Source organism: Zonotrichia leucophrys, chromosome 25 (genome assembly GCF_028769735.1).
Source record: "Zonotrichia leucophrys gambelii isolate GWCS_2022_RI chromosome 25, RI_Zleu_2.0, whole genome shotgun sequence".
Classification (NCBI taxonomy): domain Eukaryota; kingdom Metazoa; phylum Chordata; class Aves; order Passeriformes; family Passerellidae; genus Zonotrichia; species Zonotrichia leucophrys.
Window position 1 is genome coordinate 2,044,075 of NC_088194.1, and position 22,363 is coordinate 2,066,437.

The 22,363-nt window shown below is 49.9% G+C and overlaps 1 protein-coding gene and 1 long non-coding RNA gene across 3 annotated transcripts; one reads left to right on the plus strand and one right to left on the minus strand.

Annotated features, from left to right (window-relative positions):
• Nucleotides 1-3,445: 3,445 nt before the first annotated feature.
• On the minus strand, nucleotides 3,446-12,711 carry ANP32E (acidic nuclear phosphoprotein 32 family member E). The gene is made up of 7 exons (XM_064732479.1): nucleotides 12,453-12,711; nucleotides 10,867-11,016; nucleotides 10,233-10,355; nucleotides 9,468-9,630; nucleotides 8,761-8,915; nucleotides 7,873-7,924; nucleotides 3,446-6,102 (listed from the first exon to the last, which is right to left on the minus strand). Exons 1-7 carry the CDS (start codon nucleotides 12,504-12,506, stop codon nucleotides 6,035-6,037), a joined length of 765 nt encoding a protein of 254 aa, XP_064588549.1. The 5' UTR covers nucleotides 12,507-12,711; the 3' UTR covers nucleotides 3,446-6,034.
• Nucleotides 12,712-13,138: 427 nt separating this feature from the next.
• On the plus strand, nucleotides 13,139-17,048 carry LOC135457873 (uncharacterized). Of its 2 annotated transcripts, XR_010442788.1 has the most exons (4): nucleotides 13,139-13,984; nucleotides 14,450-14,597; nucleotides 15,156-15,340; nucleotides 16,901-17,048. It is a non-coding gene; the product is annotated as an uncharacterized LOC135457873 (long non-coding RNA). The 2 variants fall into 2 exon arrangements; XR_010442787.1 differs by having other exon boundaries at nucleotides 14,450-15,340.
• The last annotated feature ends 5,315 nt before the right edge of the window (nucleotides 17,049-22,363 follow it).

Genomic DNA, 22,363 nt, shown 5'->3' on the forward strand with positions numbered 1-22,363 from the left:
AGCTGGGTGGTGCTGTGACAGGGGAGCTCACTCAAACACACGGGGCGTACAAGAAACACCACAGCACACACTTTAAAGCACAATAATTATGACTCATCGTGGTGATGAAGCTGAGAGACACAGATGTGACTCTGAAATGAGTGCAGAGAGGCACTTGCTGCAGGGACACTTTCATTTCAATTCACCATTAGCCAGGAGCTCCCTTCCAGCCTCAGATTCCTAATTAAACACGATTCCTGCATGTCCTCAACATTGCCAGGGACAAGGATGTGAGCAAGCCCCTCACAAATGGCCAGAAGACATCAGTGCTTCACCAAAGCAATGCTGGGGAGCTCTGGCTGGCTGCTCCCCAGTCAGCACAAGATTATTTTATTTAAATTAACACTAGACTAGAAGGAAATGCCCCTCAAACACCCTGTGTGAAACTGTTCCATTCACACAGGAGAGATCAGCTCCTTTTCCAACATGAACCCACACTCTGGGGTCATTTTGTTCCTAGAACAGGATTCTTTTCTCAGTGCCAGGAGTTCCTGGTTTTAATGTCCTGTGGTTTTCTGCTGGTTTGCTGTTGTGGCCAAACATTTATTTTTGGATTCTCCCTCATTTGTGCCAATTAAATTAGAAGCAATAGGAAGGACTTTCCTTGGCTATTTTTGGGGGGTCATTTTTATTATTTTTTTAATGAGACACACTCAAAGCAGAAACCAAGCATACTATGAACTGTAATATTAAAGTTTAAAACCAGAGGAGTGTTCCCCAACAGGAATTTCCCAGCCCCAGGCTCTGCAGAGGGACATTTTCCATGTCCTGCTTCAAGCAGCTGCTGTCCCTGACTCTCTCTGTCCCATCCCATGGGTTTTGGTACCCTGGGGGAGCTGCATTCCTGACTCTCCATTTGTGCCAGCGATCGATGAAGCAAATGGAGAACACGAGTGTGCACATCTAACGTGACAGAGCAACCCCTGGCACAACTGTGAGGCTCAGAAATGGATAAAAATAATTCAAGCATCATTTTCTACCTCATAAATTCAGATCTCGTTCTTTGCTTCAGACCTTTGCAATGGGTATGACCAGTGAAAGTGGTGTATTTTTAGCATACAGCAGCTCTGCTGCCAAAATCAACAACAGCTCTGTTTGCTGGAAAATGGGGCAGTTTTCATTCTGAGACTTCTCATTACACCATCAAGCAGTTCAAAGGATTTTACAGTTTTCTCCAAGGCCAAATTCCTGAATTCATGGGATTCCACTGGAATGTTGGCTTCCCCATTCTCACAAAAAAATATAGATGAGTAAAGCTGAAAGTGAGCTGCCTGCGGGTTAGGCACTGAGAGATCCTTGGGGTTTATATCCTCGGCAGCATGAGGTTTTTAAAATTAATTTAATTTGAGGGAGAATAAAGGGACAAAAAGGCTAACTGGTCATTATGGATAGTGCAGGAGTGACAAGAGATAGTTCTAGGAATTCTTGGTCACATTTCATACCAAACAAAACCTCTCTTTTTTGGAAGTCTGATCTGTGGGAGCCCCAGACCTTCACTCCCCTGACCCAGGCACCTTGGTCACAAAAATAACCCCAAATCCCTTCAGAACTGTGGCTGGGTTGAATTAACGTGGAAATGGGCAATGGGATGTAGGGATGTAATTGGAAAAGGGGACGATTTGCCTTGGAACCTGCATAGGCCACATTGCCCTGTGAAAGCAGGAGCAATTTGGGGGACATTAGGAACTACATGGCAGCAGGAGCTGCTTGAAAACACAAACTTTGGAGTTCCCTTGCTACTGGGATTAACTAGGCAACCTGAAGAATTTTATGAGGAATTTCTTCCTATTTTCACCCGGTGCATTTGTACCAAATCCTGGCTGAATTTACCCTTCCTCACGCCGACGTTGACAGCCACCTTCAGCATCACGGTTTGTATTTTCGGGTTTTTTTCTCCGCTTGGCCTCTGAACCGCGTTGTTTTCCACCACCGCAATAAAGTTCACACTACCTGAGGGGAAAAGCCTCTCCTGAAGGCTTTGGGGTGGAAATGGGGCATTTCGGGTGGGAGCAGAGGCTGTTTTGGGGGTGGAAATGAGACTTTGGGGGCAGCTTCTCCCTCAGCGCCGCCGTGAGGGGCCTGAGGGGCCGTGGGCGGGGCGCGGCGCGCGCGGGTGGCGGGAAGGCGGAGGGGCGGAACTGCGGCAAATCTCAGCCAATCAGCGGCGGGGTCGCGGCTCGGCCCCTGCTGGCCGCAGCCGGGGAGCCCCGTGGGTCGCGGTTTCCCGCGCTCGGGGGCCCGCGCGCCCCCTCAGGAGGGTGCCCGGGCTGGGGGAATGGCGGCCGAGCCCTGAGGAAGGAAAAGGAGGGGAAAGAGTACCAGTGGGAGGGGGAGATAAGGCCCGAGGAGGGAGCGAGAAGGGGCACAACAAGACAAAAGCCCCGGGAGGAGAAGGAGGAGGAGGAAGGAGCAGGATGGAGGAAGCCGCCCGCCGGCACGGCTTCCCCTCACTGCAACAAAATGGAGGGCGGGGGGGCTGTGCAGGGCGAGGGCGCTGCTGGACCGCGGGTAGCGGCCGCATCCCTGGGTCCCTGCCCAATTCCATCTCTAGACACCGGGAGCGACAGGTGCCTGGCGTTGTGTGAAGCAGAGGTTGGGGCAGGGAGAGCTGGTTCTACATGATGGGGAGCTGAAGAACCCAACAGCCACACAGCAGGTTTTTCCTGGCTTTGAATGTGCCCACACACCTCTGGAGCTTTGTCCTTTGCCATCAAAGTACTGCGTGACAGCCTGGTTTTATTTCACCCACCTGCAGCCCCAAAAGATGGATTTAATTTGTTTAAAGTCATCCCAAAATTTAGGTTCTGTTTGGCCCCAGATCCAGTGGGAAATGGGTGCAGAGGGTACAGACGTGGGGCTTCAGCTGGAACAGCAATTCTTCTCCACCCTTTAAAACTAAATTAAATATCCCAGAAAGTCACCACCCATTTCTTGCCTAATTGCTCATCCAGCAGCAGAAAAGCCTGTTTGCCAAGGGCTTTCTCAAGTGCATCCAAGGGATTTTTGCCAGGAATGCTGGACTAATCCCAAGATAAAACAATGCTTTCTCTAGCTCGGGAGGAGCAGCAGGGTTTTTTTAAACATTGTTCTTGTGTGAGGAATATTTCAGCACCAGACTTGGCTCAGGCTGCTGGGCACAAGGCAGGACCTGTGAAAATCAAATCTCAGGACTCACCCAGACTCTGATTCTATGACATCTGTGTTAAACTCACCTGGAAACACTCAGGGAACCATTCAGGTTTTCCAGAACATCCTTTCTCGACTGTTCCAATGTTACCAAGGACTCAAGTACCACAAATCCAAATTCCACCCCCAGAAACACACACCATTCTGCAGATTTCCACAACCAGAAAGAAAATTCCCTTACTTCATTCCTTCCCACAGGTGGACATACCCCGAGAAGTAATCCAATACAATAGTCTCAATTTATTTGAAATAATTCGGTTTGAAAACTTTTTAATTTAAAATTTACAGCACACATGGGGAGGAAACATGTTTTGTTACAACTAAAAGTTACCAGAAGAGTGCTGCAGGGCTGTTGTCTTTAATTTAACACTGTCATGGCTTTATTCAAAACACAGTTGCACAAAATCAGTTACTCCAAAGTTTCAGGAAAGAGTCGGAGAAGGAACCAAACCACACTATATACAGACTGCCATACAAAGAGCATTAAAATAGGACAAAACCTCTACAAAATATAAAACCCACCCTGACGTATTTGCATGAAAAGACCACCCACCAAGCAAAAAAGTTTCAAAAGTTATCTGGAGGCTCTGAATTCCTCGTTAAAAAACGCTGTTGCTGCATGCCGAGCGGAGGACACGGGACGGGGACGGTGACACTGGGACAGATTCTGGGGTTCGTGAGGGGCTCAGGTTCCACGTGGTGGAACTGTGGCTGTTTGGGGAGTGGGAAGTCTGGCCTAGGGAAGGGCTGTCACCCCTCAGAGCTCTGGTCTTGCTTACCCAAACAAGCCCACTACCCACATTATTTTAATCCATCAAAATAGACTCTTTTTTTTTTTCTTCTTCTTCTTCTTCCATTTAAAACTAATTTTATCTGCATCAGTAACAGTTAAGTAAAACCCTGACATGGAGGTGCTCTAACATACACACTTATAAATAACAAGTTTCAATCTAAAGACAAGAAGCAAAAGGATGGGAAAAAACATTTTTTTTCTCTCAAAGCTGAGCACGGAGTGAGTGCCTCGCCCAGAGCCTTCAGGACATGACAACCATGCACTGACCCAGCCAGGACTCATCACAAACACAGGGCTTGGTTGTGGCTGCAAAGGAAGTTTCACCACAGCTTCTCTAGTGTCTTTAGAGATATCCTTTCAAAAGCACAAAGCCCAAGGAGTCAGTTGTTCCCCAGTGCACCACCAGACTCTGCTTTTGAGGCTGGGAAGGTTCAGGAAAAACCCAGAGTTAAGGCTCTAGTTGTGAGGGGGAATAAAACCACACACACAGGGAGTGAGTGGGGCTTTGCAGAACTTCAACCCTGCGTGATCTAAACTCCACCCAAGAGCTGGAGGTCACACTGAAATTCCTACAGGAACATCCCACAGGGAACCAGGTGATGAGGGACTGACTCTCTTAGACCCAGGGATCTCCCTCCTCCCACCTGCAGGCTCTCCCCAGTTTCTGGCAGCCAGGACAGATACAAAAATACGTCTCTGCAATAAAGCTGTGTGTGATATTTGGTTCAGGAACCTGTGTGAGACTGATGTCAGTCAGTGTGACACCACCACTGCTGTGTGAGAGCCAGGTCACGCCTGAAGGAGGAATGCTGGAAGTGAAAATTTGTTTCCAACAGGAAAGGATGATAGATTGGGGCAGATTAGGGATTATAAAGGCTGCTATTAGGAATTATAAAAGCCTCTCTGCACATCCCTCATGCTCTCTCTGCAGCCACTCAATATAAACCCCCAAACATTCCCAACTGTTACACACAAACTGGGTGTTTTACAGCCAGATTTAAACAGCTGAAGAGGTGAAGTGCAGAGAAAGGCCAACCTGGGTTCAATTCTTCCCTTCAACATTTCTAGAAAAGCTGGGGGTGGAAAACAACACGCTTGGAGGAGTTACCCGTTCACTTCTGCATCAGAAATGCATATTTCATCTATTTTATACATTTTATAGCCATGAGTGGTGCAGAATTCCCAGAATGACAATGCAAGAGCAAAGTGAGTGAAAGTTCAACAAAGATTTCTGGCAAAAAGGTTTAAAACTACACATTAATTGCTTTGTTAATACCTGCAGTGACAATGGACTTGGGGGAAAATTTATGGATTGCAACCCTGTAAGGATCACAACTCTTTCAGTTTGCCAAAATACACCTTTGAAGGTCTCTAGTGGATACTCCAAACACTGAACATTGGAGCAAGCAGGAAAACAAAAACATCTTCTGAAACCCACTGAGGCTTTACCCTGGAATACCCAAAATAGAGAGGAACCTTGAAAAAAAAAAAAAAATCACAGGAGTCACCTTTTAAAAAACTGAAACATGGGTGACATCTAGTTAGGGGTTTCCAGTTGAATCCATGGAAAACTTGGCCTAGAGTCAACTGATTTAACAGAGAGTGGGGAATTTGCTGTAGAGCACTTTTCAGTTCAGCTTTTTAAGCACAAAAACTTGAAAATCTTGAATGAAAACTCCCAATATTAAACCCATGGGACATGGGGTTGGATTCAGGGCTAACAATGACCAACACAGCAAGATTGTACGAAATGAAAGAGCTCCAAAGAAAAGTCTGGTGGGGGGAATTTGCCAATGGCTTCAGTGATTATAGGGCTGAAAATTGTTCTCTACAGAAGGTTCCCTATGGGCTATCAGAGCTTATCTGGAATGATAAAAGGGGCAGGAATAGTAAAACCACACTTCTGCTATAAAAAGTTAACATAGGATTTCTGTCAGGACATCTATGGTACATGGACATACAGAGCTGCATAATCACTATTGCGTCTTCCTCAACTGGAGAGTCTGGTCCTGCAAGTTAATCCTCCTCTTCCTCGCCTTCATCCTCGGGCTCTCGTTTCCTCTTCTCCCCTCGGACTCCCTCTGCTAAGGAGAGAGGGACACACAGAGCCCATGATGGTCTGTCCATGGAGAACAGGAGGGGAATGGGGAGAGTGTGTGGGGTGCAGGGGTGTTCCTGATGGAACATCCAGGCCAGGATCCTGCACAACATCCCTGGGTTTTCTGTGCCAAAAAGCCAGAACATCCAGGCCAGGATCCTGCACAACATCCCTGGGTTTTCTGTGCCAAAAAGCCAGAACATCCAGCCCAGGATCCTGCAAAACATCCCTGGGTTTTCTGTGCCAAAAAGCCAGAACATCCTGGAGAACATCCTGAGATCCATCCCAGGATCCTGGAGAACATCCCTGGGATTTCTGTGCCAAAGGGCCAGAACATTCCAGCCCAGGATCCTGCACAAAATCCCTGAATTTTCTGTGGCAAAGGGCCAGAGCATCCTGAGATCCATCCCAGGATCCTGGAGAACATCCCTGGGATTTCTGTGGCAAACAGCTGGATTTGGGTGCTGTGCTGTGGAAAATCCCAGCCCAGGATCCTGCACAAAATCCCTGGGTTTTCTGTGCCAAAGAGCCAAAACATCCCAACCCAGGATCCTGCAGAATATCCCTGGGATTTCTGTGTCAAAGGGCCAGAAGATCCTGGAGAACATTCTGGGATCCATCCCAGGATCCTGGAGAACATCCCTGGGATTTCTGTGCCAAAGGGCCAGAACATTCCAGCCCAGGATCCTGCACAAAATCCCTGAATTTTCTGTGCCAAAGAACCAGAAGATCTCAGCCCAGGATCCTGGAGAACATCCCTGGGATTTCTGTGGCAAAGAGCTGGATTTGGGTGCTGTGCTGTGGAATATTCCAGTCCAGGATCCTGCACAAAATCCCTGGGATTTCTGTGCCAAAAAGCCAGAAGATCCCAGCCCAGGATTCTGCAAAACATCCCTGGGATTTCTGTGGCAAAGGGACAGAACATCACAGCCACGATCCTGCACAAGATCCCTGAACTTTCTGTGGCAAAGAGCTGGATTTGGGTCGTGTGCTTTGGAACATCCCTATTTTTCAGTGCCCAAGGGCTGGATTTAGGTTCTGTGCTGTGGAATATCTCTGTTTTTCAGTGCCCAAGGGCTGGATTTAGGTTCTGTGCTGTGGAATATCTCTGTTTTCCAGTGCCCAAGGGCTGATTTGGGTGGTGTGCTGTGCTCTCTGCTGGTGGGAGCCTGCAGTGCAATGCTGCCCCAGCCAGTCCAGTGGCCCAATCCTGACTCCAGGATTTGTACAAAGTGAAGAATTCACACTGCTCCTTCAGAAATATTGTTTTTGCAAGTGGAAAATCCAGCTCCCAAACCTGCTCCACTGAGCCCAGCACGTGGAGGAGATGGGAGCTCAGCTGAGGAGAAATTCTGGGATTTCGTCTTTAGAAAGATGTGGAATTTTTAATGAAAAAACTTATTAAAAAATACTCCAGTAAGCCACTTCTTGCAAACAGAACTTTGTCCCAGGATTGCTTCTGGAGAAGCTGGATAAAGGGAAAGCTCCAGCTGCTCCTGGCTGCCAGAGGAGACTCTGGTGCCTTTGAGGGATATTTTCAATGTTTGTAAATAACAAGATGCACAGCAGAGCCCCACTCCTCTCCACATCAAAGAACAATTTCCAACTGCACAGCAGACAGTGCCTTTCCTTTCAGAAAACTCTTGTTTCTTCCTCACTTTAATTTTGTTTTTGTGTTAATGTGCATGCCCTAAACACACAAAGAATTATAGAGAATTGATTGTTTCAGTCACAACTTCAATCCTTGAGCACTTACCTTCTTCCTCCTCATCACCTCCTTCAACATAGTCATCATCATCCTCTTCATCCTGTACAAAAATTGGGAGGTATTTTTACAATTGCTGTTTATTGAAGTCTTGTTTCCACAATGATCCCAAGCAGAAATCCAGGAATTCCCTGCAATTTCCCCACTAGGACATCAGCCAGCCCCAGAGACTCATTTATTTGCTTTTCCTCACTGTTCACTTCTTTAAGCCAGCTCAAAGTTATTGAAAATTTAACTGTGATAGAGATGCCAGCAGCTCTAGATTGCCTTTGAACCCACAGTAAGGGCCTGGAGGAAAAGGTGCATAACTCTGTGAAAACAAGTGAGTTTTTGTGGGGGTTTTGTCTTGTTTTAAAGCTGATAGATGAGGAATGTAAATGAATTACAATCAGCTCCAGAGAATTCAACAAACCCAAGTCTTGTTTTTATATCCCTGTGCTTGGTGGAATTTTGTACACAGGGGAGTGTGACAAATCAAAATGGGGAAATAAACCTCTGATAGTGGCTTTTGGAATATTGGAATTAAACCCACCCCACATGAACTCCCTGGCAGGAAATAAACTCTTATCAAAGAACCAGCAGTGGCTGGGCACAGGAACCCCAAATCCCCTTCAATCCCAAATGGGGGGGCTGCTCTGGGGCACAAACCCCACCCCAGGCAGGTTCCCTGCAGGAGGGGAGGACCTGAGCAGCACCCAGGGCTTCACTGCTGTCCTGTAATTTGTGTGATCAGTTTAGAGCTGCAAGAACTCCACTCATCACCTCCTGAAAGCCTTTTTCTGTTCTCTGGGAACTGTACCAGAAGTGTTTTCTGTAACCACAGAACCCCACAGGAGCTTCTCTTTGCCTCCTGCACTTGGCAGCATTTACAAACTTTACCTGAATTTCTTCTTTCATCAGGTATGAAAGACCAACTTCCTCCTCCTCTTCACCTTCGCCCAAATCTGAAGCTCCATCATCTTCATCATCATCTTCTTCATATTCTCCTGGAGGCCCAGCTTCATTCTCATCATCATCATCATCTTCATCCCCCTCTGCAGTGAAGGGCACACATATGAGACCAGAAATTCAGTTCCATTCTCTCCTCTCTGAGTACAGCAGGCTGGGCTTGCCCTAATAGCATTTTTCCTGAAGGGATTTGGGGATTTTTATTTTTTTTTCTACATCCAGGCAACACATGGGAAATTACCATGATTGTAACCAAGTTAAATTTTGTCATTTTTTGCTCTAAGAAAGACTCCCAGTGTTTTTCCATCACAAGCTTCAGGCAAAACTTTTGATGTCTGAAGCAGCTGCAAATACAAAATCCTGCCAGCCCTAAGAGCCCCCTTAAGGACTGCAACCAAGCTGGGACCAAAAGGAACTAGGTGTGCTTTTGGAGCTAAAATTTGTATTATACTGAAGCAGGGACCTGAAAACATTACAAAACCCTGTAAAATTGTAATTTTTTATCCAAAACAGTGTGCATGTCCCCTTGCTCTGTATCACTCAGTGTCACAAAGGGCTTTACTGCTGGCAACAAGAATATTTGTGTCTTTGCAAAAGTATCTTTAGTCCAATTCCCCCAGTTTGTTTCAGGAAATTACCATCATCATCATCTTCTGAGTCTGGTGCCTCGTTGTCCTCCTGATCAAACCCATCCAGGTATGTGATCTGCTGGAGCAGCTCAAAGATGCTGTCCCTGTAGTCCTCAAGGTTTGTAATCTCACAGTTGAACAGGTCAAGACTCTTCAAATTCTTCAGATTTTGCTGAAAATAAATGAAAATATTTGGTTTTTTTCCTGTGGTGCTCCCAGATACAGCAGGGTGACAACCCAATAATTTACTTTATCCTCATCTTTCATTTCTAGTTTGAATTTTCTCCCTCAAATTCAGTCCAAGTTGCTGGCAGCAGCCAAATCCCCACCAAAGGCACTTGTGTGGAATAATTTCCAACCTTTGGGGTTGGGTTAAATGTGCAGAGCCCAATTTTGGACAGAATCATCCAGAAAAATGGGTGAATGGATCACCACTGGCAGCTCCCTCCTCTTCCTCACTGTATCACACCTTCACATTTTAATGAAAACTCAGCAGACAAATAAACACAAACACACCTTAACCAACAAGCACAGAGGAATCAGCATCACACCTTGGCCACTTTTCCTTCAAAGACAAACCAAGCCCAACCATCTCTGATTTGGGACATCCCATCCCATTTTCCAGCAGTGGGGTTCCACATGCTGTCCTATAACCATGGCACTGAGTCTATCAACCACGAGATTTTATCAATACACTGCAAAAATATTAAAAGGTTCTTGATAAAAAATAGTATTTATTACATCTCCCCAAAGCCCCTCCCATTTCATACTCACAAGAGCTTCCACAGTGCCAAGATCTTTGATTTTGTTGCCACTTAGATTTAGATATGTGAGATTAGGACATCTCTCTGCAAGGACCTCCAGGCCTCCAGAAATGACATTGTCACTCAACTCCAGCTATTGGACAGGAAAAAAAGGAATTAACAAATAGATTTTCAGCCTCAGAACCAGCTGCATCATTGTTAAATAGATTTTCAGCCTCAGAATCAGCTGCATCATTGTTAATTGTTCTCCCTTTAAAAATGTAATCACTTTTGGAGACTCACCCAAGGTAAAAAGCTTTAGGTGTTAAAAAGTTCCTTTAAGTTGAGAATTATAAACTGTTCTTTAAAGTCTCATGGGTTTGGGCACCTCAGTTTTAAGTTACCAGGACTGGAGTTAATTGGGTGACCCAAGAGCCTCCTACCAAGGCATAGCTGTATTTTCACATCATCCAAGCAGTTACAGCCTCAGGAATCACTGACCAAAAACCAAACCCAGCTCATCATAATTAACTGGAAACACCCAAAACAATTTAAATTCTTAAAAATACATTTTAGATGCCCACAAAACACCTTCAGCACCACAGAAGTCCAACCATGAGTGCTACAAGGTGCAACCATGGCTCTGCCACCCCAAAGGCACCGACCTTCCGGAGCTTGCTCAACGTGGGCAGCTTGGCCAGGGACGTCAGCTCAACATTGGCCATGCTGAGGAACTGGAGCTCCTTGAATGAGTCATTGAGCCCTTCGATCTCGCCGTTGCTGGAGCGGCAGTTATCGAGCACCAACTCTGTCACCTGCAATCGGGGCACACGTGGGATCACAGCAGCAAATTCACCCAAACCCACCCCAGGGACAGGGCAGTGCCTGCAGGTTTGGGGTTTCATTTCAAATCATAGCGGATTTCTGCCCTGAAATCATCAACACCCACCTAATTGAATAATTATGCAGTAGTTTCCTGTTCTCTAAGCATGCATTAAACTTTGCAAAAACAGCCACCTCACCCCAAAACTCCATCATACAGCTCCCCACAGAAGCACTGCAGCCAACCAACTGCTGACTTCTCCTCATCATTTAACTGTGCATAACCAAACTCATAAAACCAGTTTCCCTCTGAACTTAAAACCTTCTGCCTCCAGATTATTTTACCAGAGATTCCTAGAGGTTAATGGAGCCCCAATAAATAATTTCCTTCATAATCAATACAGGTTGCATACTTGGAGAAGCAGCAACAAGAAGCAGCCAATTAATTTTAAATTATTTTATCTAGAGTGGAACATCCACTTGGCAAAGGACAGGCACAAGGTGACTTTTCCATGCACGCTAACAAAATTTTGGGAGTGCTGCCGACCCCTAGCACACGAGGCCAGCTTCCCACTATTACTTTATTTATTCATTAAAAGACTCCCATTATTCCATACAGACACCAAATTTTAAGGCAAGCTGCCGGGAGGAGAGGGAGGATCCCAGCTCCATCCCCAGCTGGCAGCGCGACGAGGCCTCTCCGAGTACCTGCCACCCCAAACACCGCCGGGCGCGTTAAACCAACACTTTCGGGCAGTTTTTTTCCCCCCCAAAAAACCCCACGTGCGGCGGGTCAGGGAAAGCGAAAGTCTCCGGACTTTACTCCTGGGGAGAACCGGGCGCGGGTTTCTTCATTAGCGGAGCGGGGAGCGATGCTCGGGAGCCCCGGGAGGCGGCGGGGGCAGCGCGGGGCCCGGCGCGCACGTGCGCTCCCGCCTCGCCAGCGGCTCGGGGCTTTTTTAAAAAATATTTTTATTTTTTTGGGCTCTTTCCTAAGAAATTGAAAGTTGGAAGCGCGAAAGGAGGGAAGCGGGAGGGGTATGGGGACCCCCCACGGGGCGGCGGGCGCGGGAAAGAACGTTAATTATACTAATTAAAGGCGCCGGGATGAGCGACGGGCCGCGGCCGGGGCCGCCGCCGTGACCTGTTTACTGCGGCCGGGGGAAGCGGCGGATTAACGTCGGGGGAAGCCGAGGCCGCCGCGCCCCCCGGGAACTTCGGGGCACCCCGAGAGAGGAGGCGGAGGGGGAATGAGGGGGGGCCGCGGGTCCCGGGGCCGCGCCGGAAGCGCCGCCCGCGCCCCGCCGGGCCCTGCGCCACGGCTGACCCAGATTCGGCAGCGGTGCCGCCGGGCCTGCGCGGCCCGAGGCGGCAGCGACGGCCCCACGGGGCGGGGGGAGCGCGCCCCACCGGCCCCGCCGCCCCTCACCTTCTCGGGGGCCCGGTTCCGCAACTCCAGGTTGATGCGCTTCTTCATCTCCATTGCCCCCCCTCCCGCGGTTCCGCACTGGCGAGGGAGGGTGGCCTAGAGCGGCCGCGAGGGTCGCTGCGGCTGCGGCGGGCGCCGGGAGCGCGCCGGGAGTGGGTCGGGGGTCGCCGGGGCCGCCCCGGCCGCGCCGCTCCGCAGCAGCTCCGGCACCGTCAATGGCCGCCCGCACACTGCGCCTCCATGACACGGCGCATGGCGCCCCCCCCCGGCCACGCCCCGCCCCGGGGCGGGGCTTCCCCGCGCTGCACCATCATTGGCGCGGGGGGTGCCGCGCTATTGGCCGAGCGAGCTGCCCGTCAGGACGCGCGGGGGCGGGGTTTGTGCTCGCGCGCGGGGGCCGGCGGGTGCGCGCGCCCTAGCGGGAGGGGCGGGGCCGGAGGCGAGGCCGGCCCTGAGGGGGCGGAGCTGGGGCCGGGGCCGCGGCTCTGGGGTGGGCGGGGGTCGGGGGTCGCGGTTCTGTGGGGGCCGCACCGAGCTGGGTGTCGAAGTTCTGAGGGTGTCGCGGCTCTGAGGGGGTCGCGGCTCTGTGGGGGCCGCACCGGGCCGGGGGTCGCAGCTGTGGGGTGGGCGCGGGTCGGGGATCGCAGCTCTGGCGGGGCCGGGCCGGGCCGGGGGTCGCGGCCGCTGCGGGGTCGGGCCGGGGGTCGCGGCCGTCCCCGGCCGTGCTCCGCTGTGGGGGCCGTGCCCACCGCGCGGCTTCGGGAAGGATCTGCCCGTGGGGCCGCCCCCGGAGCTTCGTGTTCCGAGTGGGCTCCGGGGGCTTACGGGGGTCTCACACACCATAAGGTTCAGCGGCTTTTGCGAATTTGTGTTATTTTTACTTAATTTGCCAGCACTGACAACACATCAGGGAGGGGAAGCAGGTTCACGCATCTGGGGAATAGCTCAGTTCCTAAAATCTGAGCTGCTCAGGAAGGATATATGAGGCTCATATCCCACTCTGTGTGGATATATGGGATTTGCATCCCCCTCGGGTTGCATATATAGGATTTATAACCCCCTTGGGGTGGACAGATGGGATTTATATTTCCCTCTAGTTGGATATATGTAATTTAGATCTCCCCAGGTGGATAGATGGGATTTATATCCCTATGGAAATTATTTTCCTATTTAAAATTAATAATGGATGAATGCTTCTCTGTTGAAGCTTTTCTCCTGGAAAATGATCCTTGAAAAGAGCCTATGAGCCACTGATATCCCTCATGCCCAGGCGGGACAATTGTGGGACAAGCAGTTGTAAATATTTACATATTGACTCTTTTAACTTTGGAGACACAAATAACCGGAAACATTTTGGCAGCATGGTGACAGAATCAAAAAAAACAAAAACCAACAACCCAACATGGGAATCTAGGTTTGTTACAGCTTTCTGTAAACTCCATGGAGAAAATATTTCCCTGAGATGGTTTGATAAGGAGCTGCTGGAAAACACCAGAGACCTGGAGAGCTTTCTGCTCGCTTCCTACCAGGAGGTAACTGGGAAAGGTTCTCACAACTGCAGGGAAAATCCTCTTTGTGTTAAAGCTGCTTATCCCAGGGGTTTGCCAGGAGGGCTGGGTGGCTGCTCATGGAGACACCACCACCCTCTGAGTGGGGGGAAAAGGGTAAATCTGGGAAAGGAGCTTGTGAAAGAACCAGGAGGATGGTGTCACTTTGGGGTTAAAGAGGTTTGGGTGAATATTCCCAGCTTTGGGAGCAGGGAGGGCATGTCCAGCTGTCCATCCATGGTGTGTTTGGCCATTGCTGTCCCAAAACACCACTGGAAGGTGAAGATTTGGTTTTAGGATTTGGGAGTGATTCAATGTATATTTAGGTCAGGTTACAACAAACTGCTTTATTTTCTGAGTCTGCATTAGAGGGATGGTTTGTAAAAATAAACTCATAACCTTCATCCACATCTTTTATTTTCCTTTAATTGCTTTTTTACTCCACTCCAGGGTTGGAAATCTCACTGCTGTGTGATCCTGAACCATTTTCCGGGGCGTTCTTGGCTTTTCTCGATCCACCTTGGTGGCAGCACAAAGCCAGGAGGTGGCACTGCCAGGCAGCGCGTCCGGTCTCGCTCTGAGCCCGCTTCCAGCCTTTGTAAATAACAAAAGTTTTCTTCTTTGTACCTGCCCTGGCAGCTCGGGAGATTCCCCCGGGATCCGGGAGGGCTCAGGAGGGATCCGAGGGCTCTGGGGATTTGTGACCACCACGAGTCTCCTTCAGCATCCCTTGACTCAGCCTCGTTTGTCCTGGGTACACCTGGGCCAATTTTCCATCTCTCCTTCCCGTTAACTCTCCCAAGGAAAAGCAACACAGGCACCGAGTGTGGGATTGCACTTTTTTCTTCCCCAAAAAGGAATTTAACTCTGATTTCCTGACCAAAACCACCCATTGCTGTGATGGTTTGCTCTCCATGGTGGGGTTGGAGGTTTTCTGGTCCATCTTCTCCCAGATATTGTGGGTGTTTGTGGAAAATAAGCAGTTCTGGAAGAAACAAAGTTGGAAGCTCCTGGGTTTAGAGGCTGGAGAAGATCCCTTGATGGGACAAGCACTGCACACATTGTTTGCATTTGTTATTCCAGTTCTGGATTATTTACCATGAGACACCATGCACCAGGTGTTGGGGGTTTTATTGGCAGAGGTTCTTATTTACAGCAGAATCCGAGGAAACAGGAAAGGCCTGAAGGATTGCTGAGCTGCTCTCACCAAAACCTTCAGCCACAAAATCTCAGCAGAAATTCCAGAACAGAGACAACACCTCATGGAGAGGATTTCATCATCAACACCTGGCAGTGTCCTGGTCACCATCCCAGCCACAAGGTCTGGAATGAAGGAAGAAGGTGAGCAGAGAGTGGTGGGACGGGGCTTGGAGGGTTCCTGGGATGTGGGAAAGCTTGGCCAGGTGGGATGGAGCTTTGGAGGAACCTGGGCAGGAAGGTGGAACCAGCTGCTCTGTGAGGTTCATCCCAACCCAAACCATCCCAGGGATTTATGGAACAGAGTGTTTGGGTGCTGGTTGCTCACAGCAGTGAAGGTCCCACTGAGTGCCAAGGTCATTGGGAAAACGCCCTGGAAAGCCTCTGCAGGCCATCACTGGGGTCACAGCTGGATGGGCTCTTATCTGCCTGGAAGGGCTTCTTATCTTCCCATTGTTTTGGAAAGTTGCTGCTTCAGAAAGAATTGCATTCCCCTGGGTTAAAGGACACACTTGGACTGTTGGAATCCCAGAGTACCTTGGGAGGAGGAGTCTGGGGGTCATAGCAGGAGACCCAGGAAGCTGAGGAGGATGATGAGGGTGAGGTGGCCCTGCAGGGACGATCCCAATGACTCCTGAAAATCCTGGTGAGCCAAGGAAAAGAAATCAGTCAGAAAGTCCCATGTGCTAAAAGCCGGTGGCAGAGCTGACAGGCACCCACCTGAGTGTCCTTGGCATCCCCTGGAGTGGCCTTGGCATCCCCTGGAACATTTATGTCAGGTAATCCTGAAAGCTCAATGGTGTCATTCCATTCTGCAAAAAACTTGTCATAATCTATGTCTCCAGTGGTGTTTGTCTGCGTGTGGAGAAAAAGAAATAACCTGGAATATCACAGTGTAGGATTAACTCCTAAGAGAGAGATCCCTCCTTGGGATGGTTTGATGGTGTTTAATTGGGAAAACAAGGAATTCCCAAGGAATTTCTCCAAACTGGAGAAATAAATCCTGACTCAAACCATCCCATGATTGCTGTTCATGGACACTCTACTCAAACTCAGTTTTTTCTGTGGTCTAAAACTCAGCAGCTTTAATCCATTTATTCATCCTTGTGGCAGAGATTTGGGTGAGGAAAATCTGTTTTTTAGGGGAATACCAACTCACCTCATATGAATCAAACTCGTACACGTACGTGGCAGGGGTTGCTGTGACGTTATCATAGTAATAATCTTCTGTGGAATAATAGTAATCACCTGGAATGGAAACAGCTCCAGGTGAGGTGGCACTATGGGGACTGGGGGTTCCTGTCCAATATGGGCTGTGAGTCCTTCCCCCATGTCCTGGGTTGTGATCACCCAGCTTTTCCCCCCCAAATTAATCTGGACAACTCTGATAAATCCCTTCCCAGCCCTGGTTATCCCAACTCTCTCTTGTGGTTTGTGGAAAACGGTAAAAATGCTTTAAAAAAAAAAAAAAAAGGCATTTCTCACTTAAATGAGTCATGTATTCAAATAAATCCGGGGCGACCTCCTCCTCATCCTCGACCTCCGCCTTCCCTGAAAGCAAAGGAACAACCAAGGGATCACCACGGGGTTGTGGGGTCATGGGAAGCTTCATTGGGCAAAACCCCTTTCCTGTGGGACTGACCCACAATTAGATCCCAGCTAAAGGTGTGGGAGGTCAGAGCTGGGGTTTTTATTCATTTTTAGGTGTGGATGTGCTGGAAGTGAGAGATGCAGTGGTGGGGATGGAGCCAGAGCTGGGCTGGATCTCCCCTGGGATCAGCCTCTCATCCAGGATCCATCCAGCTGTTCCCCTGGGATCAGCCCTTCATCCAGGATCCAGCTGTTCCCCTGGGATCAGCCTCTCCTGCAGGATCCAGCTGTTCCCCTGGGATCAGCCCCTCATCCAGGATCCAGCTGTTCCCCTGGGATGAGCTCATCCAGGATCCAGCTGTTCCCCTGGGATCAGCCTCTCCTGCAGGATCCAGCTGTTCCCCTGGGATCAGCCTCTCATCCAGGATCCAGCTGTTCCCCTGGGATCAGCCTCTCATCCAGGATCCAGCTGTTCCCCTGGGATGAGCTCATCCAGGATCCAGCTGTTCCCCTGGGATCAGCCTCTCATCCAGGATCCAGCTGTTCCCCTGGGATCATCCCCTCATCCAGGATCCAGCTGTTCCCCTGGGATCAGCCCCTCATCCAGGATCCATCCAGCTGTTCCCCTGGGATCATCCCCTCATCCAGGATCCAGCTGTTCCCCTGGGATCAGCCTCTCCTGCAGGATCCAGCTGTTCCCCTGGGATCAGCCCCTCCTGTGGGATCCAGCTGTTCCCCTGGGATCAGCCCCTCATCCAGGATCCAGCTGTTCCCCTGGGATCAGCCCCTCATCCAGGATCCAGCTGTTCCCCTGGGATCAGCCCCTCCTGCAGGATCCAGCTGTTCCCCTGGGATCAGCCCTTCATCCAGGATCCAGCTGTTCCCCTGGGATGAGCTCATCCAGGATCCAGCTGTTCCCCTGGGATCAGCCCCTCATCCAGGATCCAGCTGTTCCCCTGGGATCAGCCTCTCCTGCAGGATCCAGCTGTTCCCCTGGGATCAGCCCCTCCTGCAGGATCCAGCTGTTCCCCTGGGATCAGCCTCTCCTGCAGGATCCAGCTGTTCCCCTGGGATCAGCCCCTCACCCAGGATCCAGCTGTTCCCCTGGGATCAGCCCCTCATCCAGGATCCAGCTGTTCCCCTGGGATCAGCCCTTCATCCAGGATCCAGCTGTTCCCCTGGGATGAGCTCATCCAGGATCCAGCTGTTCCCCTGGGATCAGCCTCTCCTGCAGGATCCAGCTGTTCCCCTGGGATCAGCCCTTCATCCAGGATCCAGCTGTTCCCCTGGGATGAGCTCATCCAGGATCCAGCTGTTCCCCTGGGATCAGCCCCTCATCCAGGATCCAGCTGCCTGTAAGGGCTCACAAGGGACCCTGATGTTTTCTTAGGGCTGAGCCACCATAAATAAATTCTGACCCCTGTGACATTGTCACAGTTGGAGGGAGTGGCTCATTCCCTATTCCAAACACAAAGTTCTGTGTGTTTTCTTGGGGTTTTGGGAGGATTTTTAAAAGCAAATTAATGGGGAATATTAATGAACTAATAGTCACAAATTCATACACTATTATACTCATGAGAATGGCAGATGTGGAATAATATAGTTTGATACTCATAGTCACCAATAAGATAATTTGTATAATAATATTTTCATTTTAAGTGACACCATCAATATCTGGAGTGATGCTGTCAGTCATGCCCAGCTGTAGCTCCAGATCCTCTCCAAACCCTCCCATTTCTCCTTCTCATATCCCTGATTTTCTCAGCACTGGCAAAGCCTGGGGGGAAAGCCCAGATCCCAAAATCTAAACTTCCCAAATCCCAAATCCTCATTAGGGGATTCTCTGAAAACACTGCCTGAGGCTGAACATTCCAGGCTGGGACTGGAGCTCTGCAGCAGGGACACAGCTCAGCCTCACACCTCGACCTGTCCCACTCCCACTCTGAGTTTTTGGGGAAATTTGGGCTGAAATTGGGACCTGGCCCCCATCCTGCTCCTTCCCACGCTCCTTTGGCAGGGCTCCAGCAGCCTTGAGCTCTGGAGGAGCTTTCCCAGAAAGTCACTCCTTATTTACACTGCAGTCCCACAAGAATAACAGAGAATAAAAGAGTTTCCAGCTGGGAATCCCCTCGCTGGTGTTCCATGTTCAAATCTGTTCCTTCGGTGAAAGAGAAAATACAAAAGAAAGGGGAAGAGCTGCAGTTTCCAGTTCCCCTCAGCTGGTGCTGCTCTGTCTCACCTTCCCAGAGATGGGGGAACTTTGTGCTCATCCCTAAGCAGCTCCAGATTGGGGTTTTTCACCCTCAATTCGCTGATTCTGCTCTTCCCCGCCTCAAAGTGCCCACAGAACTCTCAGGAAATCCTGTTGGGGTTTTTTCTCTGTGTCTCCTAATAGCTCCCAGCTGGGGTTTGCAAATGATTTGAACACAATGCGTGAAACGTTCACTATCCCACTGTTCTCCAAGCAGAGGTTTTATGAAACTTTCAGTAATTTACATCGGGTTTTTTTCCCTTTCTCCAAGAAAATCCCCCCAAGATCTTTCAGCCTCCAGATTCCCCCCACAACTGCCCCGCAGCATCCCAGGAGTGTGAGATAATAACAATACATTATTAATAATATAATCAAATAATCAAAGCAGCGAGCTAAAAATCAAACTGCCCTTAGAAAACCCTGGGGAAAACTCGTGGAATTTTGGTTTACCCGGCAAGGACTGAAGGACCAGGAGCACCGCGATGCAGAAATTCATCGTCCTGCGCTGGGTGCCGGCTGCGGGAGCGGCTCCGCTCCTGCTCCGCGGCGCTTTCGGTCCCCGAGAAGGCAGGAAATGACTCGGGGGGGCTGAGCCGAGCAAAGCTCCTCGGTACCGTGGGAGGGAACCCGTTGGTGCCGAGAAAACCTCCCCGGCTTGTGCGGAGCAGCCCCGGGCTGAGCGCTGAGCGGGAGCCGTGCGCTGGAACTTTCCCCGTTTCCCTCTTGCAGAGGCGTTTTCGGGCGGCTGAATCGCAAATCTCGGGAAGTTTTCCCCCAGGGAGGGTCAGTGCCGCTGGATGAGTTCTCATATGGAGAGAGGATGGTTTTGATTACGTTCTAACGGAGCAGAGCTATAAATAGCGAATTCCTCAGGGAGAGAAGGCAGAGATGCTGACGGGGAGCCAGAGTGGCTCCCGACTTCCCGTAAAAATCTTGGGGGATTTTTGTTGTCTTGGCTTCATTTCCCCTTCCCGTGCCTCAGTTTCTTCATCAGGAGGAAGAAACATGAATGGTCATAGATTTATTTTATTTTATAGTGGGTAAAAACACTCCAGGGAGAAGGTGATAGCAGAGCTCCTGTGAGGAGTGGGAGGGATCCAGGTGGAAATGGGTGCAGACCAGAGGAGGAAGGAAAAGGGGAAGAGGAAGAGACAGAGCTGTAAAATCAATATTTTGGTCACTCTTGAAGATGAAGTTTAGAAAGCCAGGAAATAGCAAGATGAGCCTTGCACAGTACAGGAGGATTTCTCATTTGGGGTGCAGGGCCATGGAATCATGGTTGGGAGTGGCCTCAAAGCTCATCTTATCTCCTGTTCATTTTAAACCAAAGATTTCTGTAGATTTAAAGATTCTAATCAATGTTAAACCAAAATTCCCCAAAGCAGACTTTTTTTTCTACCAGAGCGAACCCAACTGAAGAATTTTTCCAGCACATCCCAAATCTGGTTCCCAGCCCCCCTGTGCTCTGCAGAAGGAGCTTCCCCCATCTGCAGGGAGATGTTTGGCAAAGGGTTAAATGCCCAGGAATGCTGAGCAGGAAGTGAATCTCTTCAAATCCTCCTCCCCACCAGACCCTCCTCTCCCTCCTCCTCAAGAATAACAACGAAACTCAAAAAACCCCAACCCAAGCAGAAATCTGAACTCGCTGTGAAGAATCCCAGCAGGGCTGGGGTCGGCAGCTCAGCCAGGAGGCGCTGGGGGGGCAGGGAAGGGTTAAAATATCCTGGGATGAAAGGAATGGGGAGGGAAGGGGCGAGGAGGATCCCTGAGGATGGTTCTGGCTTATCAGATGGGGTTGAATGGACAAACCCTTGGCGTGGGATTCGCTGACTCGGGGCTGGGAATGACTCCAGAACTGCCTGTGATGGTCTAAAACTTGTAAAAATTGGGAAAACTTGGGGAATCCATGAAAAGAAAGGGGCCTGGATAAAATGTGCCACCAAAGGGGGAAACAGCTGCTCCTGCCTGGCTGGGACCAGCTGGAACCTCCAGCAGCATCCTGCATCCCAGGTGCAGCTCTGGAATTGTGTTTCTGGATGGAAAAGGAAACTGTGCTGTTTTCCTCCTGGTTTGTTTTTTTTTTTCTTTTTGCCTTTTTTCTTATTGATTCTTCACATCTGGCATCACGGAACAAACCCATCACAGCCACAGAAAGGAGGCAGACCAAGGGGGCTTTTCCATCTCCCATCCCAAAACCTTGCTTCCTATTCCCTCAAATCCCTATTTTGCTTTATATTTCGACTTTTATGTCTTTATTTTTTAATCATGAAAAGATTTTTTTTTTGGCCAAAATTCAACACAACAACAGCGCAGCGAGGGAGGCACACCTTTCCTGAGGGAAAACTCAACGTGTGAACCAAACCAGAGGGAAAAAGGAAGGAAAAGGAGACAAAAAGAAGGAAGAAGGAGGCTCCTGGTCCTTGCTGTGCTGAGGGGGCTCCATCCCAGGGATGCTCTGGGCACCCCGAGCCTGGTGCTGTGCAGGGGGGTCAGCCCAAGGAGGAAGGTGCAGCTGAAGTCAGCAGGGCTCGGATGTGCTGTGTCATTTCCCAGCTTTAATAGGCGGAAGCGAAACAAGGAGGGAAATTAATCCAAGGCAGGCAATGACTCTGATTCTCCCCTGAACAATGCCTCGTGCCCAGGAGATGGCATTCGCAGGATTCCTGCGGAAGGGGCGTCAGGGGACATTGTTTGGAGTTTTCCTCGCAGGAGACGTGAAGATGGATGAAAAATCTTCATTTTCAGTGCCCAGCACTCCCCGTGGCACCGTCAGTCCAGAGGGAGGTGGAACAATCTGGAGGGAGGGGCTTTGGAGCCGTCCAGGCTGTTCTAGCTGGCTGATGGAATTTTTTTAGTCTAAATAAAGTTTTCCTGCTCTTCCCAGCTCCTCTGTAAACAGCAGCAGCGTGGGGGTGAGGGACAGAATGGGGATGGGAGATGTGAGGGGCTTGGAATAGGGAAAAATGTAAAGAGGGAAGGGAAGGGAAGGGAAGGGAAGGGAAGGGAAGGGAAGGGAAGGGAAGGGAAGGGAAGGGAAGGGAAGGGAAGGGAAGGGAAGGGAAGGGAAGGGAAGGGAAGAGAAGAGAAGAGAAGAGAAGAGAAGAGAAGAGAAGAGAAGAGAAGAGAAGAGAAGAGAAGAGAAGAGAAGAGAAGAGAAGAGAAGAGAAGAGAAGAGAAGAGAATCCTGGGCACAGGTGACCTTGCAGATAGATGACCCTGCGGACAGGTGAACCTTCAGGTGACCCTGCGGACAGGTGACTCCGGGCCCAGGCCGTGCCAGGTGTCCCCCGGTGTCCCCCCTGTCCCGGGACTGGTCCTACCCCCCC